The 25,379-nt window shown below is 38.5% G+C and overlaps 1 protein-coding gene across 3 annotated transcripts; it reads left to right on the top strand.

The window, feature by feature from the left end:
* Window positions 1-229: 229 nt before the first annotated feature.
* Window positions 230-18,752, top strand: hnrnpul1l (heterogeneous nuclear ribonucleoprotein U-like 1 like). Of its 3 annotated transcripts, none has more exons than XM_051893103.1 (17): window positions 230-386; window positions 807-1,064; window positions 1,792-2,214; window positions 3,089-3,263; window positions 3,341-3,414; window positions 4,134-4,273; window positions 4,379-4,478; window positions 4,691-4,803; window positions 4,921-5,187; window positions 5,953-6,075; window positions 7,835-7,963; window positions 13,711-13,879; window positions 14,604-14,870; window positions 15,930-16,108; window positions 16,206-16,385; window positions 16,619-16,666; window positions 17,734-18,752. In XM_051893103.1, the coding sequence occupies exons 2-17, from the start codon at window positions 848-850 to the stop codon at window positions 17,863-17,865; spliced, it is 2,736 nt and encodes a 911-aa protein (XP_051749063.1). In that variant the 5' UTR covers window positions 230-386; window positions 807-847; the 3' UTR covers window positions 17,866-18,752. The 3 variants fall into 3 exon arrangements, with proteins under 3 accessions (XP_051749063.1, XP_051749061.1, XP_051749064.1); XM_051893101.1 differs by having other exon boundaries at window positions 3,086-3,263; XM_051893104.1 differs by lacking the exon at window positions 16,619-16,666 and having other exon boundaries at window positions 3,086-3,263.
* The last annotated feature ends 6,627 nt before the right edge of the window (window positions 18,753-25,379 follow it).

The raw sequence follows: 25,379 nt of genomic DNA, 5'->3' as shown, positions 1-25,379 counted from the left end.
TTTTATTTATTTGAACAAAATTTTACCTACATACATTTATCTCATTCCTCTGTCCTGGTTCTCTGTAAATTACAAAAAGTACTTTAAAAACTATATTGGAGTCCCAGAATAAAAATGCTATGATTTAGTCCCAGAATAAAAAAATATATTATTTGTAGTAGTATTTGACACGTTTACATCACTGATTGGGGTGGGACGTCGCTGCATATGACGAATATGATTGGCTAGATCGGGCCTTAGACAGACAGCAGATTTAGCCAATCAGCTGCATGGACCAAGAGCGCTCACACCGTCGTGAGGCGGAGGAAGTGGGCTACCACGGTCACCCTCCATTTTTGATACAACAGTAACGACAATTTGCTTAAAAAGAAAACTGACAGATAAAGGTAAATATGTTGTTTTCTGCAAACACGAGAAAGTATTTATGTTCTGTTTGTGGCGTAAACCGGTATTTATTGATGTTTGTGAATGCATGTGAGGCGGGTGGATTTTGCGCGCAAATTACTTGACTCCGTAGTTCGCTAGTTATCGCGAATGCTAAGTGTGCATTAAGCCAGTGGCTACGATGAGCCACTACATTGTTTTGACACTTAAACAAATGGATTTGGTCTATGCATGTTGTTGTATTTAATGTACTAATGTCTAGACACTCTTACAATGCAGTGGAATTATATTTTAGCTGCAAAGACCTTTGCCTCCGTTAGCCAGTTAGCTTGCGGGCTAATATTTTAGCGATTGTGAAGATGATCCGCTGAGCGCGTACAGTAACCAATCAATGACTCGCGTTTGTTTACTCTGATGTACAGGCGCACAGTTTGGAATAAACTGCTGTAGGGGTGCATGAACAATGAGTGGGCTTAATGTCAAAAAGCTCAAAGTCAATGAGCTGAAAGAAGAGCTCCAGCGCCGAGGCCTGGACACTCGCGGGTTGAAGGCGGATCTGGCGGACAGATTGCAGGCGGCATTGGAGGCCGAGGCGGAGGGGGATGCACCATCAGGCGATCAGGAACAAGACTTTGAGGCTGGCGGGGAGCCTGGAGAGGGGAATGATGATCAGGAGGAAGGTAATACATGTATTTACGTTTATGTTTTGACCTGGCTATGTTCTGAGCTGTTAATCCGTACTGTTGTTGCAAATGGAGATGTGCTTCACAGAGATTAGGAGAGATTATTATTTATGAGGGGCGCCTGGCAACGTGTTAAACCACCACAGGGGGACCCCTTTTGATTTAGGACATCCTTCTGTGAAATAAAACAAGCATTGGTTGATTTTTAAATTTAAGGGCATCTAATAACATCAGTGTTTCCATTTGTGGAAAACTGGCAATTACAAGGAATTTTACAGCTGTGATTTTCAGGTCTGGAAAAATCTTGTAGTAAAAATTAAATTCTATCAGTAAAAATTGTGGAAAGTTTTAAAAATGTGTAAGTTGTGGATATGTTATGAACATTACTATTTTTTATATATATATATATATATATATATATATATATATATATATATATATATATATATATATAATTAGTATTGACACTAAACATAACCCTACATGTTGTTAATTAACATTACTCAGTAATTTATTGTATAATTACACAGAAATAAGAACACCTTAAAATTAAGTGTAATCATTGCTTGAAAAATAATTTAATAATAATTAAAGTCCTTATTGAGTCATTTTGAATGACTACAAAAGTAATGGAAATTAGTTGAGTAATTGTGAATGACATGTAAAATTAGTTAAAAGACATTAATGCGACAAAACATTTTAATTCTGTTTAATTTCTGTACAGAAGCTGCAGCCAGGGAGCAAGATTATGGAGAAGAGTCCAAGGCACAATTTGATGATGGAAACAGCACAGACCTCTACCAGGGTGGATTTGATGATCAGGGAAATGAGAGTAACGAAGGCAACGAGGACAGCACCGAGACCCCCATACCTGCTTTTGGAACGAGTGATTATTCATCGGATGCGATGCCGGAACAAATGACAGAGCAATACTCCTATGAGCGGGATGATCACCAGGAGCCTGAGGCCAAGAAGCCGCACCATGAGGAACCAGCCGGGCAGCACCATAAGAAGCAGGAGGAGATGAAGCAGGAGTATGAGGAGACTCCTTCACATGCAGAGCCACAGATGGAGAAGTCTGATGAGCCAGCGTCCCGGCAGATCCCAGAGGGAGACTCAAGTCAACGCAGCCAGCAGGAAGTGTCTGGTAAGTCTTGTCAAGTGTATAAGCCACAAGGGGAGAATTCTCTAATAGTTGGACCACTTTAGCATAGTGTTTTGTTACAAATGCTTTTTTTAAAAGCATGCTACTTCTAAAAGAATAGTTCATCCAAAAAAGAAAATTTCCTGATTATTTACTCACCCCCGGGCTATTCAGTATGAATATGTCTTAAGCTGTAGAGAAAATAATCGAGGAAAACTTTTCAAATTTTTCTCCCATCTAATGCAAGTGAACAGGGATCACCACTGTCCATTTTTGACGGTCCAAAATCCATATTTAGACAGCTTCAGAGTAATCCACATGACTCCAGCCAATAAATTAGTGTCAAGCAAAACGATCAGTCATTTTCTGAAAAAAGAAAAATGTATATGTTCGCCTTGGTCCAGCTCTGTGATGTGCGTTCACAAGACATGACATATGCACGTTGGGAAGATCACGCTTGATGTTGGCTAGGGTCGTGTGGATTACTTTGAAGCTACAGTCATCCCCTTTCACTTGCATTAAATGGGGAAAAATGTTTTTGGAATGTTTTCCTCAAACCTTAATTTCTCTTCAGCTGAAGAAAGAAAGTCATACACATCTCATATGGCCTAGTGGTGAGTAAATAATCAGGAAATTTTCATTTTTGAGTGAACTATTCTTTTAACTGACCACACACAGTCCCACTTGATCATGAGCAGTGTGTGCTAGTTTGACGCTAAAGCAGATTTTTAAGTTAAGTCGTTGCCATTCGTGCCACCTTCCTATGCCAATGAGGTTCATGCACATAATTCTTAAAAGTAAGTAGTTAATGTTACATGTGACCATACCATTTTTATTTGATGTAGCTTTTGATATATTTATCCAAATCTTTTAGAAGGTGATGAAGTGAAGTCCGAGTATAAGGCTGACGAGGACGTTCCACAGCAGGCAGAGCAGGCCGGTGACTGGGATGCACAGGCCAAATCAGAGGATGATAGATACTCATACAGTCGCAAGAGGTCATATGATGATAGCCGAGGATACGGTTACTATGAGCATCGTGAGGAAAGGAGGTAAGTTATGCCTCCTTGGATGTATGTATTTATTTATTTGTATTGCTCAGTCTCATAGTTCTCTTTGGTTGTTGTAGGGGACGATCACCACAGCCCCCAGCCGAAGAAGAGGAGGAAGACATTGATGATAAACTTGTGGTTATTGACACCTGTGAGTATAATTAAGGAGAGATTTTTTTTTTTTTTTGTGACGGAGATGTTTGTATTTGCAGTGCTGTATTTTCATTAGGGATGCCCAATACATTCTTGTTAAAATGCTCCAATACCGCGCAGCGTGTGCACAGTGTTTGTGTCCACACAAAGAAACGCAGACAACAGAAAAGACAGAGTGCAGAATGGAGATATCCAAGATTAAATCTGTATCTATGACTTTAATGTATCTAATTAATGGAATATTAAACATAAATTCAATATTTACTTCTTTATAGCTGCGTCATTTGAACTAAAACTCTAAATGTGCGCTCTGATATGTAATAAAAGATAAAACATAGTATAGAACAATAAAAGAAACCGTGAATGTAACAGGCCTGTACGATACATTTTAACAGGCATAATTAAGCATGATCCTTAAGCACGATTTGGTTCAGGGTTATTAGCATTTAATTATGTATAATTTACAAAATTACAAAGTACATGTAACAAGGACACTGAAATACCTATTTACTAAACAAATTAGGCCATCTAATATGATTCAAATTCTTTTAGTTTCTCTACCCAACATTTATAAAATTACAAATGGAATAATAATTCCTGTATTGGCAACTGCTAAAAATGAAAGTATAGGTATCATACTCGTTCTGGAAAACAAGTGGTATCAGAACATCACTAATTTCCATGGTTCATAATGGCTTCTTGTTTGTTTGTCTTCAGATAACTGTGACCTGCATTTCAAAGTGGCTCGTGACAGATACAGCGGGTACCCTCTGACCATTGAGGGTTTTGCCTTCCTGTGGTCAGGTGCTCGAGCCACTTATGGTGTTGCCAAAGGACGTGTGTGCTTTGAAATGAAGGTATCAAAGATGCTTTTTAATATGATTGTTGTAAACCACTGCCATGTTTGATTGCCTTAGATATCTATAGAGATATGCATCTCTCCTGTCTATTTCTTTGTTTAGATAAATGAGGAAATTTCAGTAAAGCACCTTCCTAGCACTGAGCCTGACCCTCATGTGGTGAGAATTGGATGGTCCCTGGATTCATGCAACACTCAACTCGGTAAATGACCATGCTTCAAGGCATTTCTGACACCTAATGCCTTTTTTTTTTAATTCATATATTATATATAAATATAAAATAAAATATAATATAATATGATGAATTAAACAGCTGTAGATTTTGCTGGGTAGTGTGAGGATTGTGTTATGTGTTGTATTAACTTTGTAGTTTAACTAATTTTTTAACTACTTACTCGTTAATTTATATTATAGGTGAAGAACCCTTCTCTTTTGGCTATGGAGGAACTGGCAAGAAATCCTCCAACTGTAAATTTGAAGACTATGGGGAAAAGTTCAGTGAAAATGATATCATTGGCTGCTATATTGTAATTGTTTTTCTTATACTTGTATATTACATTAAACATAATGCAACTTAATAAGGTCTCAGACACTATTTTTAATCTTATTTCTTTTCTTTTTCACACTCGGATTATTTTCCATAGGACTTTGAAAACAGTGAGGAAGTAGAGATGGCGTTCTCCAAGAATGGCAAGTGGCTGGGCCCATGTTTCCGTGTCTCCCGAGAGGAACTGGCCGGACGTGCTCTTTTCCCACATGTATTGGTGAAGAACTGTGCCATAGAATTCAACTTTGGACAGAGAGAGGAGCCCTTCTTCCCCCAGCCAGAAGGCTATACCTTCATTCAGGATCTTCACCTGGACGACAGAGTCAGAGGGACACTGGGACCTGCCACTAAAACTGATTGCGAGGTTTGAATTAGCAGTTAAAATTTGAGACGAATATTCATTATGTATAGCAGTCTCATCAACAATGATTTTATAATGAAAAAAAGCTGATGCTGAAGAGAATGAACGCCAGTAAACTGAAGCGCTTTGCTAATGGGATAATAAACTCAACCAAATGCATCCTATATGATATTAATCAGATAAAGGCTATTTAACTTAAAAGTAATGTTACAATCTGCACAAAAGGACGCGAATGCGCAAGTGATGTGCTATTCTTATAACAACAATGCTGAAACACGGGCAACTAAAGCACATCATTTTATTATGAAAGTGTTCTCATTATAATATTATGTATATGTCAGTTGGGCGCTGCACATCTTGCACTTAACTGTATTCATGATCAAAGTGATTCCAGGTATCACTGCACACTTTCAAATCCATAGTTTCACTTTATTTCACCATGGACAGCATGCTGTCTTAACGCTAACCAATCAGACCTCAGGTACCGGCCAAAATGCCAGAAAAAAGAAATATATTTTTTAAAGTCATCATTTTCATGATTTATCATCGCTGTCATGTCCGAGTACTCAAGTATGATTAGATTAGATTTTATATGATTAGTGAAATTATGTTAGCTGGTTGTTTTGAGTCACCAATCACGAATCACCAAAGCAGCAAACTTTGCGAAACACAAAATTTGCCTTTTGGCCACAACTGTACATGATCAGTGGACAGAGGATGTTGTTGATACCTGTTTTGTAAAATGTTGCCTCAACATTTTCTTCTCAGATCCTGATGATGGTTGGTCTGCCTGGTAGTGGAAAAACCACCTGGGCCCTCAAATATGCAGAAGAGAACCCAGACAAGAAGTACAACATCCTGGGCACAAATGCTATCATGGACAAGATGAAGGTATTGCTGCTGGATATAATCCCTGTTATTATATCAACTGTGCATTAGTGCTGGACCCAAATATTCGATTATTCGTTCAGTGGGTTGGTATTCGATTTTCAATTTTGGGATTCGAATATTTATTTTATTTTTTTCTCCGTACACCCGGCACCCTCCTCGCGAAACGGTTCTCAGTCGCGTTTGAATGTTTACACTATAAAATCTCCGTTCTCGGAACATATAAGCCCTGCCCGCGTGAGGCGCGCCACTTTCAGCTAGTTTATTTCGCTGTTCTGTAGTTTATTAAAAGTTTATTAATTCTGAGCGTGTTGCATGTCCATATTGCACTAAATGCGACACTGTGCTCCCTTGGGTCCCCAGCAACACACCCGCCACGTGTGAAGTCGATTGGATGAACGGTTCTCGACATAATCAAAATGCAAACAGACAGACAGACACAGAGATTCCTGCTGTAACGCATTGTGTATGGAGCAAAAAGGGATAGCTCACTTAGCTTGAGTTATTGATACCAGACAGACTTCACGGAGGCGATTGACATTTCACAACTGGCGCTTTATTCCCAATGAAACTCATGTAACTGTCCGTCGCAAATGTTATGCCGTCCACAGCGTTACTTAATAAAGAAAATAACTTTAAATGAGCAACAGAAAAACAGAAATACCACGCATGCATGCAGTGCACGAGTCGCACGTACAATGCAAATCGACATTTCAACCGGGTGCGCGCAGTTCTTAAAGGGCCCACACCATTGTTACACTGCCTTTATTAGAGAGATGAATATGTTCAGCCCCCTCCTTCCGAAGCTTCGAATATTCATTGTGGATTACTACCGAAGCTTTGAAGCTCAAAAAATGGTATTCGGACTAGCCCTACTGTGCATTGTAAAGGCATGCTGCTACAGCCATACACATTAAGATGGAAATCTTTGTCCATTGAGTCTTATGTTGTCAAAAGTACCGACTTCGGTACCAAGTTGGTACTGAAATTTTAAAAATGTGACTATACCCACATTTCTCCCTTGTATTTTGAGCGCTGTTGAGCAGATTCCTATACACTTCTGATTGGCCATTGTGTTCAAGCACTCAACAGATACGTCTGTGATTGGCTACAATGATCAACAATCATCTGTGACGCTCTTCACCGAGGGCTCACACCAATTCACACAGGAGCGTTTGAAAGCAGGCGTCTATCAGCGGATCCCTAATATATCCGCTGATAGACAGATCCACTGATAGACGACTGCTTTTAAACGCTCCCTTGTGTATTTGTGTGAGCGCTCAGTGAAGAGCATCAAAGATGTCTATTTACAACATGTTTTTGAAGCGTTGATCATTGTAGCCAATCACAGACATATCTGTTGATTGCGTGAACACAATGGCCAATCAGAGGTGTTTAAGTGCTAGGCGGAGATACTGGTGTCGCCACATTTTTAAAATTCCAGTACCGACTTGGTACCAAAGTCGGTCCTTTTTTAACAACTCTAATTGAGTCACATCACTCTGGTCTTCGAGGTCCGTTGTCCTTTAATGTTTAGCTTCAACCTAATCAAAACACCTGCTTGTAATTTTCCAGTAATCCTCAATACTTAATTAGCTGGTTTTATCAAGGTTGTAGCTAAACTCTGCAGGACCATGAGGGCTAGAGTTGCCCAACCTTGGTTAAGAGCAATAACTCAACTAGTTGTTCAAGCCATTTTTGGAAATATTTAGTTCCTCCAATTTAAAGTCCACACACTGAAGTTTATTGTCATTTATGTCAGGTCATGGGACTCCGTCGGCAGCGCAACTATGCCGGACGCTGGGACGTACTCATTCAGCAAGCTACGCAGTGTCTCAACAGACTCATCCAGATTGCTGCCCGCAAGAAGCGCAACTACATCCTGGACCAGGTACTGTCATACTTGCCTGACTATGCGCTGTCCTCACAGCTAAAGCTCTTCCCTTCCTTCTCAACCCTCCTCCCCAAAAAAAACCCCCACATCCACTGCTGCTCACTGATGCACATGTTCATTAATGCACTTCTGCTCTCTCTGTAGCTTAGTCCAAAGCATTGGTTAGCCTATTGTGCTCCTGAAAACTTGTTTTTCCAGTCCTTATTTCTTTGTCCTGAACATGTTGCTTAATTATGATTTGTTTTGTTTCGCTTAGACGTTAAAATCGAGCAGGGAAAGAATGCAGTATAGTATGTTGTCACAATGAATATTTTTGACTTTATGTATTGCCTTGTTGTAAAGAGATTTTTGCCACACTGTACAAGTAGTCCATGACATTAGTAAGATGTTGAAAAACAAGTAATCACTGCCTGGTGAGTAAGAAAACACCTTCTGTTGCTATGGTAACTGTAAAGAAAACGAGAACTTTTCATTAGATATACTTGGAACTTTACTTGAATGTTGTTTTTAAAAATGAATGGCAGGTAAGTGGAAACACTAACCTGCTTGAAGTTTGCAGGTGGACAGTTCCAGAGGTTATAAGGTAGGTAAGGTCAAAGGACATGCTAATGGTTCCTTAAGGAAACTGTGAGTATGAACAGGTTGGTACTAAATGTTTGTCCGTGTCGGGCATTCTGGTCTTTTAAACAATGGGTAAGTTAAGGTAAGTAAGGGGACCCAGGCAGTGCATGTTTGAAATACAGAAGTAAAAGTTATTTACGTAATTTTTTTTTTTTTTTTTAAATTTAAGATGATTTCCTTGTAGTCAGAACAATATGTACCAGCAGATAATGGCAAATTCTCAGTCATTGATGTTTAGAAATGATTGATGTATTTACATTAAGAGCATGACCGTGTTTGGTTAGTTTAAGAGAAATCAGTAGACTGCAGTATTAGGCTGTCATATAAGAATTTAATTGGTAACACTTTATTTTAGGGTTCAGTTCTCACTTTTAACTAGGGGTTGCACCAACTAGTCAACTTTAATGGTCTGCCATGATGCTTTAAGCTTGATGTCAAGTAGTCGATGGTCCTATGGAGGGCGTAAGAAAACAGCATAAGACATTTACACTCCGTTTCCAAAATGACAAATAAATGCATACTCTGAGAGCGCTCCACAAAACATCTGGATGCTCGAAATTGAACGGGGGAATGCACGTTTTAAACAGCTTATTGTACAGGTAAGTTAATTTGCGTTCTAAACTAATGCGTGCTGCACTGTAACATGCGCACACATGCAGTATAACTCGTAGACTCATACATCACGCGCAGATCAGACGCACACAGTTCAATTCAGTAGTGTGGAAATGTATTGTCAACAGTGTTCTGTGATTTCTCAATAAAATAGCTTAGAAACTGAAAAGTTCTAGCGCATATTTCTTTAACTAAAACCCACAGCTTCACTATAGGGGTTTTTTGCACCGGAGGAACCTTTTCATAGTTCCTAGAACTATTGGCTGAAGTACCTGGATTTTGCCGTGTTCGCACCGCAGGAACTAGGAACGATTTTAGTTCTATGAACACCTTTTGGGGAAACTAAATTAGCTCCTATAGGAACTATCAGTGACGTGAGTGGGGCCCTATGATTTCCACGACGCAGAAAACGCAGACAGAATCACAGAATCCAATCATAAAAACGGAATTTAGTATATAATCAGTGGTGTAGTCCTAATAAAAGAAGTGGTGTACTATTAGCTGCCGCTAAAAAAAAAAATCACAACAGTATAAAATTCAATTAAAATTTAAACTTGCTTTGGAATTATATTCATTGATACATCTGAAATTAATGTTCCATTTTATTCAAGTGGGTGGTTAAAAAAAAAAAAAAAAACACCTAATATGAAAAATATTTCCAGGAAATAAATAAATAAATATATATATATTTTTTTTTTTAAATTTGCTTTGGCATTAGTGGCGATATAAAAGGCAATTATTCAAGGGTGTAGTTTTGGTTTGAACATTAGGTAAAAATGTACAACTACGCATAAAATGTGGTCTGAGTTTCACAAACAGTTTAGAGCAGTGACAGCTAGCGTAACACTGTAGTTGAATGTGATTGAAAAAAACGTCCCTTTCGCACTTTTGTAGTGCGTTGGCCTATCGCTCTAATGAAGAAACCGCCCCCTTCAGAGATACATTCATAGAATTTATTCAGACTTTAATTCATATTATTTCCCTCAGCACTCGCTTGTAAAGGTTGTAAAACCTCTCATTTCCTTCCGTCATTTTTTTCCCAAACGAAACTGTCTGTATGAGACTGTTGCTTACTTTCATCATTTTAATGATGATAAAAATATTAAACTGATATACTAACTGTCAGAAATTGCATCATGGTTTATTTGATGTTTTATATTATTTCAGCACCTGTAAGCCTATCAGTTTCACAGAATTTTCTACTTCAGTGTGCCATAAGAAGTCAAACTATAACATTTTTCTTTTTTTATCATAGCATTTGTTATGAAAAACAGCAAAGTACATATAGAAACAACATCACAGTTATAATATAAATCTACTGTGGGTCGTGCATAGTTTAAAAAGCTTTCTAATAAATGTTGGCGCAAGATGATTTTTCCTCTTTTCATCAGTCTTTTGTTCACTTCATCAGTCTAGATCATGTTTGACTTTCTCTATAGCATTTTAAAGTGTTTAACTCTCAATAGAATTCAAATGGATCGCACATTTTATCATTAGTGTCATGATAGGAATGACTCTTGGAAATCGTATCACACTTTTGGAGCGTGATAAGATTCAGAGTAGGCCTATAGGGGGATTCGCGCGCCACTGATGCATTAAATAAACCGGGATTCAGTTGCTATTGGTCTTTTTTTAGTTTGTATGGGAACTTAGCGCTTAAAAAAGCTCCAAACGCATGATGTATATAATTAATTGTCTTATTCGCTCACCACCATATTTCTCACCTCGTTTCCGCTGCAGTGAGAGAACTGCGCTCCATGCACTGCTCAAAACACCGAGCGGCTTTGATCGGAGTTTTCTCACTGCAGCACGAACACGCACAGTTGAGCCTGGTTTTTTTTTTTTTTTTGTTTGTTTGTTTGTTTGTTTTTTGTTTTTTTATTCGATGATGGGCGGGAAAAGGTAGAATGATAGAAGTGCTAATGCACTAATTACAACAAAGAATTGAAAGTTTACACAACAGCATTGGACACACAGTTAAAGAGGAAGCTAACATGATAATAGATTATGGACTTTCGAAGCAAAAAATACATGTGGTTATACGCAGATACTGATCCTTAGAAGTCGTAATACGCAAACAGCCCAGGGCAAAAAAGTAAGTACACGGTCTATACGTGCGTATGGCCCCAACTACACCACTGTATATAATATGTCATGGAATTTTTCATGAATGAATACAAAGCAGGTCAGTACACTTAAATCAAATCGCGATATAGACTAGTGTCCATGAATATTAAACCACAAAAAGACTTTTTAAATATGAATCCTGCATGTCTGTGTGCCTCTGAAATGAATGACGCAGAAGCGCGGTTTCATTTACTTCTCTCAAACGCGCACACACTGAAGCACGTGCGACACTCGCAGTGTGTTCATCCTCTGTCGCCTCACTATATGAGGAAATGAACGCATGAAATTCATCTCTAGAGCCGCTCTGAAAGTCACTTCATCAGCATTTAACCGCTTTGTTTGAGAAAACTATCGTCATAAACAGAGAAACTCAAAGCTCTCGGCAACCCGTCAAAAAAAAGTTCGATTTAACTTGACAGAATGAAACATTAGTGTTGTACAGTAGAATTTAGGTAAATTCATTTAATACAACTATATTTTTAAGGAATAATCTCAGTTTTTCTTCCATGTTTTAATTTTAACAGTAAAGCTCTGTGTAAAGCTCTGTTGTGCAGCACATTTTTTGACAAATTTGTTTCATGATTAAAAGCTAAACTAAATGGTATGAAAATGGTCTGAAAAAACAAATTTCATAAAAATACATTTTAATTAATAAATGTTATTGTTTTTAAGAATTCAATTGATTAGACATGCTTTTTGATTATTAAAATGTAATTAAACCATTAAAATGGAATCCAGAAAAGTTAAAACGGAGAACCAGAATTTGGTAAAAATAAAACAGAATTTGAGGGGAAAGAATAAAACGTATATCATAAGGCTCTAATAAAATGTAGTTTTTTTTTTTTTTTTGTTAAACTTTTAATAAATTTATGGTAAATTGGATATTAATTAATTATTTAGACATGGTTTTTGATTACTAAAATTTAATTTAACCATTAACCAAAAAAAAAAAAAAAAAACGTAATCCAGAAAAATTAAAACGGAAAAAAACAGAATTTGGGAAAAAATAAAACTGATTTCGTAGGGCCTTATGTGCGTTGATGTCATGTCAAACACCGGCACCCGGCCTTTTTAAAAAGCTGTGTAAATGCATATACTTCACGAACATGGAAAATGGTGATAATGGCATATACCTGTTGTTCTTTTCTCCGCCTCGATGATATGCAATCCTGAAAGTTGTCATTGGAGATTTCGTCTCTTAGCCCCACTTTTTGCTCTTTCAGTCGCGTAAATTGTGTTTACATTCCATCTCCATTATCACGAAACACACAATGAACACAGGTCCGATCACGGCTTCTTCCATTCACCAGTTTTTAGCGTTTGTAAATGCCGTGCTTAAAGACGCCGCTGTCGGCCGCTTCACAGTTCCTATTCCCGGTGCAAATGCAACCAGGAACATGGCCCGGGGGATAAATTAGTTCTCGGGGACCTATCCTAGTGGCTAGTTCCTAGAACTATTTGGTGCAAAAGCCCCTTATTAGTAGAGAGACTGCACAGGTAGTAATTCACACACGCAATCGCTCTTTCACTAATGCATTCATATAAATGTAATCTTACTGTGTTACTTCATCTGTATTTGATAAAGACAAGAACTGATAAAAATGAGCTGTTATGTAGGAGCAATAGGCATGTGGGCAGCGCAGTGTCATATGCTATAGCTGTGCACAAGGCAACGCGTTCGAGTCTCAGCTGTCAGCTCAAGGTTCAGGCTTACGTTGACTCGACTTTCATCACATTCATCAACTTTAAAAAATCTGAAGTCGTTCAACCCCTACTTTTAACTAGTTGCTTATTATGCATATTACTAGGATATTGGCTGATTATTAGTACTTATAAAGCACATATTAATGCCTTATGCTGCATGACCATATTCTACATCCCTTAATCTTACCCAATACCTAAACTTAAACACTACAGAAACTACCTTACTAACTATTAATAAGCAGTAAATAAGGAGTTTGAGGCAGAAGTTGTAGTTAATAGTGAATGTGTTCCCCATACTGAAGTGTTACCATTTAATTTCATGTAAATTCTTATAACTTGGATCATTTATAGTGTAGTGAGAAAGTGATACACCAGTAGTTTGTAACTAGCTTCTCATAAAAGAAGCGCTTCTGTTAAAAGTGCTAGTTTGAGGGAAGCAGAAAGGGTCCCCTGTACAATGTCAGTCATTTATAAACTCTTATGTGTCACCCAGTTCACGGTAAGTCAGGTGGGGTTGTGAGAGACAACCGCTAGTCATTCCAGAGCAGTAACTATAGAATGAAAAAAAAACTCTCTCACTTTCATCGTTGCAGGAATCCAATTCCCCTCCTATGGAACGCAAAGCCGTAACAAAAGCAAATAATGAACAGCTTCTACTTCTTTCTTGTCACCATTGCTAGACAAATGTATATGGATCAGCCCAGAGACGAAAAATGCGTCCTTTTGAAGGTTTTCAACGCAAGGCTATTGTAATTTGTCCCACGGATGAGGATTTAAAAGAGCGAACGTTAAAGCGAACTGATGAGGAAGGGAAGGATGTTCCCGATCATGCTGTGTTAGAAATGAAAGGTAGGAATGCCACGGATAACCAAAACAAATGTTCAAAACTACACACCAGATCTGCTTTTGCTGTTTGTTTTTTTTTTTTTTTTTTTTTTTTTTTTTTGTTTCTTTATTTTAAGACTTGGAAGAACCCACCCGTCCCTCCTTCTGTTAAACCTTTTTGCCAGATAAAAGAGCACCTCTCACCATTTTTTTTCATCTCTTCCTGCCCTGTTAACCACATTTTCTTACATTGTCTCATTATTCTCACCACTGAAATCCAGCTCAGATAATGAGGATTGAGGAACAGAATTGCTGCAATTGGCTCAGGCTCTCCAATTCACTTCAGCAACTGAGCAGTTTGTATTGGCTGTGCTAGTAAATGTTAAATTATTGGACAGATGTCCTCAGCTAGTTACTTATTATTTTACAGGGACACCTTTTATCATAACACTCTTTTTCTGGCAACTGTTTTTAGTTTAATTTCATTCCCTACGACCCCCCTACATTGTCCTCATATTCCTACTCTGGGACAAGGGTTTTCTTACCCAGCTAAGGCAACATTTGTCCTAGAGCATGTTACCGTTATCACCACATGATCCAGTTCTCTCTCTTTTACTCTCTCTGTCTCCTTGTTCTGTCCCCTCCCTTGTATTTTTGCTGTCACCATTGTATGGTGCTGATTATGATTCTCTTTGTCTTTCACCGGCACGGCTGTTCTGTCCCTCATTGCATGCCTCTGCTCCCGCAGCAAACTTTGTTCTGCCCGACGCCGGCGAGTTCCTGGATGAGGTGCGATTCATAGAGCTTCAGCGGGAAGAAGCCGACGCTCTCGTCAAGCAGTACAACGAAGAAGGCCGTAAAGCAGGCCCTCCCCCGGAGAAGCGCTTTGATAACCGCCAGGGTGGTTTCCGCGGCCGTAGCAACTTCCAGCGCTATGACAATCGTAGTGGACCTCAGGGTGGTAGAGGTGGCTACCAGAGCCGAGGAGGCTCTGGAGGTGGAGGCTTCCGTGGAGGTAAGTGTGTTGAATTTGCTAGTTCTGTTTTACAAGTTTGGGGTTAGTAAATGAGAGAAAATAATACTTTTATTCAGCAAGGACACATTAAATTGATAAAAGTTTCAGTAAAAACAGAAGCTTTTTTTTTAATAGATTTCAGTTTCCAAAAAATATTTCCTCTTTTAGACTGTTTGTAATTTTCTCTCACCAGCTATCTTAAATGTTAACATCACTCTGCACACGACATAATAGCGTACTTCCAGCATGCAAACAATTTTTAAAAAAGCACTTTAGTGCGTGAAGATGCCAAGGAATAATTCTGAGTGTAAAAGTAGGCTACGTCAAATAATTATTACAATAAGTTAGGATCCATTGTGTAACAAGCAAATTAAAATGTTACACATTTATTATTCACAATATGGAAAGAGGAAATAAAACAGTTTGTTAAGAGCATGACTCAAGCATGCCAATAATGGGCTTATTCAAGTTATTTTTATCCATTCCGTTGCAAGTTGGTGAATGAAGATACTTGCCAGGTTACATTAGTTTATCCAGTGTAAAACCTGGACACCGCCACACAAATGTGGCTTTTTGTTAATGACTGTCCTTCTATATGATTTAACACCGAGTAACAGCTTACCAGTTACAAAAGACACTGTTACAGTCTTTCACAGGCAATTCTAGTTGCATTTTTCAATTAATTTCTTAAATTATCCTTTGATTATGTTCTGGCCTGCCATCTAGTGGCAACATTTTTTTCTGGCCCGATGCCAAACTTAATTGCCGACCCCTGCTTTAAGAGAATATACAGGCAAAATCATAAAGTTATATCTAAATCAGTAGTTCTTGCCCACGTATTGAGTAGCCATTTAACTAGCAGGATAATGTGCGGTCAGCCGGCGTTATCCAAAGAAACCCCTTCAGGGTGATGCAGGATGTCCTAATCATATCATAGTCTGGGTTTATTTTGCGATGTAATGACCAGCTTATTATACAGTTTTTACAGTATATACTTATTGTTCAGCATTGCTGGTTAGATATTGCCTACAAGAACTAGAATGTTAGTCACTTCATTAGGATACAACCGTGGAGGCTACAACCAGAACCGCTGGGGAACTAACTACAGGGATGGAGGCTCAGGAGGCCGTGGTGGATACAACCGCAACCAGCAGTCTGGAGGCAGTTACAACCACAACCGCCAGGGCTCCTACAACAAGAGTAGCTCTGGAGCAAGTGGAGGCTACAGCCAATCACAGGTACCAGGACAGGGCTTACATTACCCAAGAATCAGCTTATGAATCCAGCAGGACTTGTAGTTATCGCTTGCATGTTGTTTTCCATTTTTTTCTGTAGCCTCAGTCTTACAATCAAGGCTACAATCAGGGCTACAACCAGAGCAACTACAACCAAGGGTACAACTATGGCAACTACAGTCAGTACCCAGGATACAGCCAGAGCTACAGTCAAACTCCAGCGCCCACAGGACAGACCTACAACCAGCAGCAGCAGAGCTACAATCAGCAGTACCAGCAGGTGAGCCCATCAGTGGTAGAAACTGCATAAAGGCATCAGGGTCAGACATTAACTTTTTTTATTAAGGGGCAATATTTGCTCCCTGGCATTTATTTCCAGGGGCATTTTTACCTCCTGTATGGGCAATTATTTATGATTACTTTATTAAATGCATCTGTGTTTTTGTCAAATACTGTAATTTAATGAATAACTTCAATCAGAATACTAAAACAAAATTTTATCAACATCAACAGAAGCCATCTTTACACAGCAAAGATGGAACAGAAGCTGCATCTGACATGGCATGTTTATTTACACAGACTTTAATGCTGCTCAAAGGCGGCAATCATGTATTTAAACAACAGTTGCCTAAATAAAATTGTTCATGTAAATTATAAATTTAAAAAACAGGAACTCATTATAGGGTATGGCTGCAATTTTATTACATAAGTTAATACTGTCAGTTATTGCTTTTGATATTATAATTTTGATATTATTAATGTTGATTAATAGAATACATAGTTTTTGCATTTGGGGAAACGGCACATCCATATTTTTGTAGGCTAAAAAGAAAAAGGTTCCAGAAAAAGTACTACCTTGCGAGTAGGGACTTTCAGAGGGGGGGAATTTTTTTACCCGGAACTTCATTTAGACCCTGGTTCCTGCGGTCAAAACACACTGAGTACCACCCCGAAGTTCCTAGTTCCTGGGGAAAGTTCCTGCGGTGGAAACGCGGCTTAAGAACCGTTTATGAATTAATTTGCTTTGTACACTTTAGAAAATCAAGACTTCAGATTGGTTTTAGTAGAACAAAACAGTTATTCAAACTGGGAATAAATTATATACAGAAAGTAACAGTACATTCCCTATCACTGAAGCAGTGCATGACTTCAGTCTAGTGCAAGTTTAAACTCTTGTTACAATAGGTGAAGCTGTCTACACTACAAAATTAATCTTACTTGCATCGTATCTGCACTTGGTTGTTTATGTAGAGAGAATCCGCAAGAGTGCAGAATTCAGTCAGTGAGTGCGCGCACTGAACAAAACGGCCTTTACAGTGGTAACTACTCTAAACGCCTCTGATTGGCCATTGCATTCATAGCTCGACAGAACCGTGTAATTGGTTATAATGCTCAATGCTACAAAAACGTAAAAAGAAATCTGATGCACCGTGAGCAGATCTTAATGTAACGCTGCAGTTGACACTTTCACTCATTTTCACGTGTCTTTTCAGTTGCAACAGCCATAGAAGATTTAAAAGTATAATTGTGCCGTTTTTTCCCAGATGTCCCTGTTAATTTTAGTATTGTATTGTATTGTATTGTATTGTTGTTGCATGTATTTTTATACATTGTATTTCTTCCCTCAGTACGCTCAGCAGTGGCAGCAGTACTACCAGAACCAGAGCCAGTGGAACCAGTACTATAACCAATACGGCAATTACGGCAGCTATAACCAGCAGGGTGCCCAAGGCAGCCAGGGTGCCCAGGGAACACAGTAGTAGCATCGCAGCCGCTTCAGACGGCCCATTCCCTAAGCAGCATTCCTCATGCCTTTTTTGTGATCCTTCCCAGTCTTACCCCTTCTCCCCCCCCCTGCTCTCTGTAAAAGTTTATTCTCTCCCTATTTATGCCATCCTTAAAGGTAGCCACATTTCTGTGGCCCTCCATTGCTCTGTTTGAGTTTTGGTGGCAAGTATCCCTTTTTAGCTCTTCTACTAAATATTTGTTTACATGCTTGATCCTTTTTTTTTTTTTTTTTTTTTTTTTTTTTTCCCCTCTGTGTACTTGTAGATGACAGGTTTGACTTTTGAATTTAGTAATGTGTGGTTTAGTCCGCTCCTAAAAGCTCACACACTATGATGTGCTTGAATGTTTCAAAATAGAGCAGGAAAAATTTGAGGAAGCTCGCTTAGATTTACATCTGATGTATAGAGAGAGAGGCAGGGTGTTTCTGTGTTCCAATAGTTTTACCACTGATTTTATTTTATTTTTTATCTTGTAAGATTAAAGAACCACATTTTGCGGTAGATGGTTATGGGTATTCTGTATATGATCATATGCCTGTATGTACACATTGATGTAAAACCATGTAACACTTTTGTCTTGGTACATCATATTGGAAATTTTAATAACCTAAATCTTGAATAACACTTTTCTGATGTCTGATGAAGGTTATCATTTTCCTTTTTATATAGCATTTTTAAAACAACTCTGATTGGTCTGATGCACATCTATTCCCATGTTTCAAATTAGTAATGATCCAAAATAGTTCCTTGTGTGGATATGTTTTTACCTTGTGTCTTGTCTGTAAAGCAGTATCTGCATATGGTTTTGTGTCAAATCAGAATGCATTATTTTGTATTTGAGAATATAATCAGAAGAACCATCCTGTGTTCTGTGTTTTTGTATAAATTATGAACGTGTGAAAGCTGAAACAACCCTCAATCTGTCTGAAACCAAGCTTCAAATGTAGAATTAACAAGTTTAACAAAAAACAAACAAAAAAAAACTGTTGATTAAGACAGTAAGCTATTAGCATTAAGTATATGTGAGTACGTTAAATAATGGGGCACTATTAGTGTTCATTTCGTTAACTAAATCCATGATGAAAAATGTTCTTAAACGAAGTCTTTTCCCAGACTAAGGGCCTTAAGACGTGACGATAAGGCCATTAAACGATAACTGACTATATACGACGATACACTCAGGAGCGAGTAACGTATGTACTCAATTTCCCGCGAAAACCATCCCGCTTTGTATAAACACTAGGCTTGTTTGATTTGAGCAAAATCTGCGCAGAACCTATCACCGCGAGATGCATTCCGGTTAGAAATGTGGTCCGACTTGCTTTGATGTACTTACATGGAATTAAATAAGTACCTTAGGTGTCTTGTGTTGATTTTATATGAAAATATATAATATAACAACTTAAATAGCTTGTTTGCAATCACGTAGTTCTGATGATGCGCGAAAGTCAGCTGGAGGGCAGGTAAAGAAACCAGATCAACACTGACTACGTTTACATAGACAGCAGTAATCTAATTATTGATCTTATTCTGAATAAGACAATATTATGATTAAAGCGTTTACATGAGTTGCTTTTAGAATATTCTTTTCATGTTCCCGTTTTACATGTTATAGAACATAGATCGATTAATGGCAAACGTCATTTCGTCCCTTGGCACGCCGTCCTAAGTCCTTTTCACATTATCACCACACACAGGCGCGGATTAACGCACAGGCTTACCTAGGCTGCAGCCTAGGGGCCCCACGTGTGCAGGGGCCCCGGATTGGCCAGGCTATTTTTTTTTTTTTTTTTTTTTAATTTACAGCGCGAACAAAAAAAAGACCCTCATTGGCCCATAAGAAACATTAAAAAATCAGGTGATTGAATAGATGTGACATTTAGGTCACATCTGTCCAATCAGCTGCTGATCAAATCATGTCAATCATTTTCATTACGTCACTGCTATTGCTAGGCGGCATAGCGGCAAAATGTCCGAAAGAAATTACGATAGTGGAGCACAAAAAAAAAAAATCGGAAAATACAAAGGTTAAAACAACAACGTGAACAAGATATACTGAAAAAAATACCTAAATTGACATAATACTTAAAGGCATTTGATACATCAAGACGTGGCGAAGTCACGCAGTTCGTGAGGGAGAGATCGTTATAACGGCAGGAAATACAAACATTCGCTTATCATTCATCGACCATCAAATACGGCTTATCACTTGAAACATGTAAGTAGTAGCAACTTTACAAGTCCGCTAATGTTAGCCTTGTAGTCCTAGATAAATGTGCACTATTATTTGGTGCATATCCGTTTGTGTGGAGAGCGCGCTCGCTGCATGACATGGAGGCGCAGGTGCGATAACTTAAAATACTCCGTCATTTTGGTCATACAGATAAGAGTAATACAAACTGTAAAGGGTCTACTTTTATTTCTGTAAACTCACAATAACAGAAAACGGTGTGCTTTTGTGAAATGAAATCAACCAGGATGCGCGTTCTGTCATCTCTGTGAACTTGAGCACGTAACAAACATGAACCGTACTTCCCTCACAGACACGAGAAATATATCTGTAGAAAGCTTGAAACAATAAATTATTAAAATGTTTAGAAAGTCTGCTTGCTGTTTTTTCACTACACATTCATAATAATGACGTTTACTGGTGCGCTGTGGCAAGTTTTATGCTGATTAGGCTATGTATCATAGGCGGAGCTGGGGAAGGCTTAGCCTTCCCCTGGCAATGGGTCAAAAATTAACGGGGGCTTTGGCCAAAAATGCATCTGCACATTTAAACTAAATCTAGTAATAAAGTGAAAATAAAAATTAAATGAAAAGTGTTGGTTGCGGCATTTAATATAGATCTTGCGCCCTATAACCAATCACACACGATTCTGTTGAGCTTACAACTGCAATGGCCAATCAGAGGTGTTCAGATTAGTCATCGCTGAAACGCCAGGAGTTTTGTTCAGTGCGCGAGCTGAACTCGGAATTCTAACTGAATTCTGCACTCTCGCTAATGCTCTCAGTCTCATCATAAACAGATTTGGTGATTGTGCTCTTGAGAGCGTCGAAACTAATAAACAGGTTTTCTATTTACAGCGTATTTTTGAGCAATGTAGCCAATCACAAACTTACTTGATGATTTCTTGAACGCATGAGTTTTTGTCCAGTGCTGAGATCTGCACACTCAAATCCTCTCGTTATAATTTACCTTTTAACAAAAAAATATAGTTATTATAAAGGCCAGATAAGATATTCATTGTTCAGTCAGCTTAATCGATTAGCAAAACTTTGTGAGATCGCAATGAATTAAGATGAGTGACAGCTTAGTGGTTATAAAGGGAGCGCTTTTATGCACGCTTTCTAGGCTTTATAGTATGGAAGCTCGTTTTCGCCACTTAATTAAAAAAACAAAAAACAAAAAAAAAACAGTAATTGCGACTTAATCTCAGAATTCTGACTTTTTTTCTCACAATTGCGAGTTATAAAGTCAGAATTGCCCAGATATTAACTCGCAATTGCGTGATATAGTCACAATTCTGAGATATAAACTCGCAATATAGTAACAATTCCGACTTTTTTTCTCGCAATTGCGAGTTTATATCTCAGAATTGTGACTTTATAACTCGCAATTGTGAGGGGGAAAAAAAGTTGATAAAAAGTGACAATGTTGAGATAAAAAGTCGCAATTACGGTTTTTAATTTTTTATTTAGTGGTGGAAACGGGCTTCCATAATAGGCCTAATTCATTCAGAATTTGAAGATCACATTTTTGCATTTATATTGGGATGTGTATAGGTTGCTGATAGGCGACACGTAACTATTTCATGACATAGACTATGTTTTCATGGAGGAATCGCATCTAGCCTTACCCTAGAGTTGGTTCACCCTCTACTATTTATTTTCATGTTGGGGCTTGTCATGTGCGGGGCTCTGTAAACAGAGGACGGTGGATACAAATTCTCCAGCAACAGGCCTCCTCTGTACTTTCATTCAGCAACATTTCATTCATGCCACCGCGACAAACTCAGAGATACTGGATGAGGTGAGAGGAATTTGATTTGTGGCTTCTTCCTTGCCATCAAACGGTTGACCACTGCCGTGCGTGTATTATGTGTCCTGTCGCAAAATGCGGTGAAAACTCCCATATGACGTTAATAGCGTGATTAAGGTGTGTACATGTCTATAATGCACTCCGATAATGCGATTAAAATAGGAATACTCCACCTGTCTTAATTCGATTTGTGTTTACTTCGAGTATGACTTTAAGCCGGATTAAGGTAATTAAAAATCGCTGTTTACATGGTAGTTTCTTAATCAGAGTATTGTCTTAATCGTGTTAATATCGGAATATTGTTGTCCATGTAAACGTAGGCCTACTGACTGAGTGCGTTTACATGCACGTTCTTAAACCGATTATGCTTAATAAGCTGACAACAAACGTGGTAACCCGTTTTCTTTTATCGGAGTAAGGTCATAAAGAGCTTAAGCATAAACCGGTCGCAACAAGTAATTTTTTGCCTCTTACCCCGATTTCGCGAGGCATGTAAACGCATTAACCTGCTTTCTGTCGGCTTATTGAAGGTTTTTTTTTTTTTTTTGTGGTCGGCTTATTGAAGTGAGCATGTGTGATACGTGACAGAAACGCATTCTTAGTACAGATTTAAACCCATCCAGACAGATCAAGCGTTTTGCAGGAAAGGAAGAAGGAAATACAGGTGCTGGTCATATAATTAGAATATCATCAAAAAGTTGATTTATTTCACTAATTCCATTCAAAAAGTGAAACTTGTATATTATATTCATTCATTACACACAGACTGATATATTTCAAATGTTTATTTCTTTTAATTTTGATGATTATAACTGACAACTAAGGAAAATCCCAAATTCAGTATCTCAGAAAATTAGAATATTACTTAAGACCAATACAAAGAAAGGATTTTTAGAAATCTTGGCCAACTGAAAAGTATGAACATGAAAAGTATGAGCATGTACAGCACTCAATACTTAGTTGGGGCTCCTTTTGCCTGAATTACTGCAGCAATGCGGCGTGGCATGGAGTCGATCAGTCTGTGGCACTGCTCAGGTGTTATAAGAGCCCAGGTTGCTCTGATAGTGGCCTTCAGCTCTTCTGCATTGTTGGGTCTGGCATATCGCATCTTCCTCTTCACAATACCCCATAGATTTTCTATGGGGTTAAGGTCAGGCGAGTTTGCTGGCCAATTAAGAACAGGGATACCATGGTCCTTAAACCAGGTACTGGTAGCTTTGGCACTGTGTGCAGGTGCCAAGTCCTGTTGGAAAATTAAATCTGCATCTCCATAAAGTTGGTCAGCAGCAGGAAGCAGGAAGTGCTCTAAAACTTCCTGGTATATGGCTGCGTTGACCTTGGACCTCAGAAAACACAGTGGACCAACACCAGCAGATGACATGGCACCCCAAACCATCACTGACTGTGGAAACTTTACACTGGATCTCAAGCAACGTGGATTGTGTGCCTCTCCTCTCTTCCTCCAGACTCTGGGACCCTGATTTCCAAAGGAAATGTAACATTTATTTTCATCAGAGAACAACTTTGGACCACTCAGCAGCAGTCCAGTCCTTTTTGTCTTTAGCCCAGGCGAGACGCTTCTGACGCTGTTTGTTGTTCAAGAGTGGCTTGACACAAGGAATGCGACAGCTGAAACCCATGTCTTGCATACGTCTGTGCGTAGTGGTTCTTGAAGCACTGACTCCAGCTGCAGTCCACTCTTTGTGAATCTCCCCCACATTTTTGAATGGGTTTTGTTTCACAATCCTCTCCAGGGTGCGGTTATCCCTATTGCTTGTACAATTTTTTCTACCACATCTTTTCCTTCCCTTCGCCTCTCTATTAATGTGCTTGGACACAGAGCTCTGTGAACAGCCAGCCTCTTTTGCAATGACCTTTTGTGTCTTGCCCTCCTTGTGCAAGGTGTCAATGGTCGTCTTTTGGACAACTGTCAAGTCAGCAGTCTTCCCCATGATTGTGTAGCCTACAGAACTAGACTGAGAGACCATTTAAAGGCCTTTGTAGGTGTTTTGAGTTAATTAGCTGATTAGAGTGTGGCACCAGGTGTCTTCAATATTGAACCTTTTCACAATATTCTAATTTTCTGAGATACTGAATTTGGGATTTTCCTTAGTTGTCAGTTATAATCATCAAAATTAAAAGAAATAAACATTTGAAATATATCAGTCTGTGTGTAATGAATGAATATAAAATACAAGTTTCACTTTTTGAATGGAATTAGTGAAATAAATCAACTTTTTGATGATATTCTAATTATATGACCAGCACCTGTATATCGCAAACGCAGACTCTTTCAAGACCCGAAAAATTTTAAAAATGTGTTCTCATCTCTCATACAGCAGAAGTACAAGTGGTTCAGTCAAAACGCTGCTGTTACTGCATGAGAGAATAATAGCCTATATGAGCCGTAAGTTTCTCGCTGACATGTTGCAAGCTTTTTTTAACATCACAACTGATATAACATGGAATACTCTGAGTCAGATACGCAAATGATTATTTTTGACGTCACTACAGGGAAATAACCTGATTTATTAATAAAGTCATGTAAACGCGGTTTACTTGCGTTGTCACTGGTTTGCATGTAAACGGGGAAAACCGGTTATTTCAATAAGCTGATATTTGTCAGCTTACTGGTGTGCATGTTGTGAAAGCAATTCTACAAAACTTAAGTTAAAACACCAAATGATCATGTAATGGGATAAAATAGCTTCTCTTCCCTTCAAACGCGCACATGTGAATATTTAACCAAGTCAAAAACAAAAAAGGTAAGTAGGTATCCATATTAATTTCAGTATCAGCAGACACAAAACGCTATTAAAAGGCAACAACTTTTAAAGTTAAAAAACGTAAAAGTTGTGTAAACGATAAAAGCTCCTTGTGGTTTCTCAGTTTGATCGATTTAAGCAACCATAAACGACGCAAAACAAAGGACTTTTGAGTTTGTGATAGCGATTCCTATATAGAAAAATCACTTCCTGCCCCCCAGCTGCATTTCACACCACAGAAATGACGTCATGTGCAAACAACCTATAGAGTACCTCAGGGATGACGTGTTTTTGTAGGCCAACCCGGAAGTTAGCGGCGCACGGGTTCCCTCCATCGAAAGCCTATGTATTTTTCCCATAGACTTTTGGAAAATCGCAAAAAATAAGCTCTGTGTTTAACAAAGGGTTATGACACTTACACGTTTTGTCTAACAAGATAATCTTTACAAGTTAACACAACATTTATACATTCTGAAGCCTAAATAAAGTCGTCAGATATAAAAAGCTAACAGTAGGCTATAAACGGACTACAGCACACCATGGTCGCGGATCAACGTCACCACCTCCAAGCTTCCTCAAACTTTATTTAAAAACATGCTCGCTGATTATGATCTGCGCTGTGTATGAATACTTATCCACTTTTTCATGAGAAATGCTGTGCAAATGTCCTGTTTGTCATG

The sequence above is a fragment of the Ctenopharyngodon idella genome, chromosome 5, assembly GCF_019924925.1.
Source record: "Ctenopharyngodon idella isolate HZGC_01 chromosome 5, HZGC01, whole genome shotgun sequence".
Classification (NCBI taxonomy): Eukaryota; Metazoa; Chordata; class Actinopteri; order Cypriniformes; family Xenocyprididae; genus Ctenopharyngodon; species Ctenopharyngodon idella.
The sequence above is the reverse complement of the archived record's forward strand: the minus strand, read 5'-3'. Positions and strand labels throughout refer to the sequence as shown.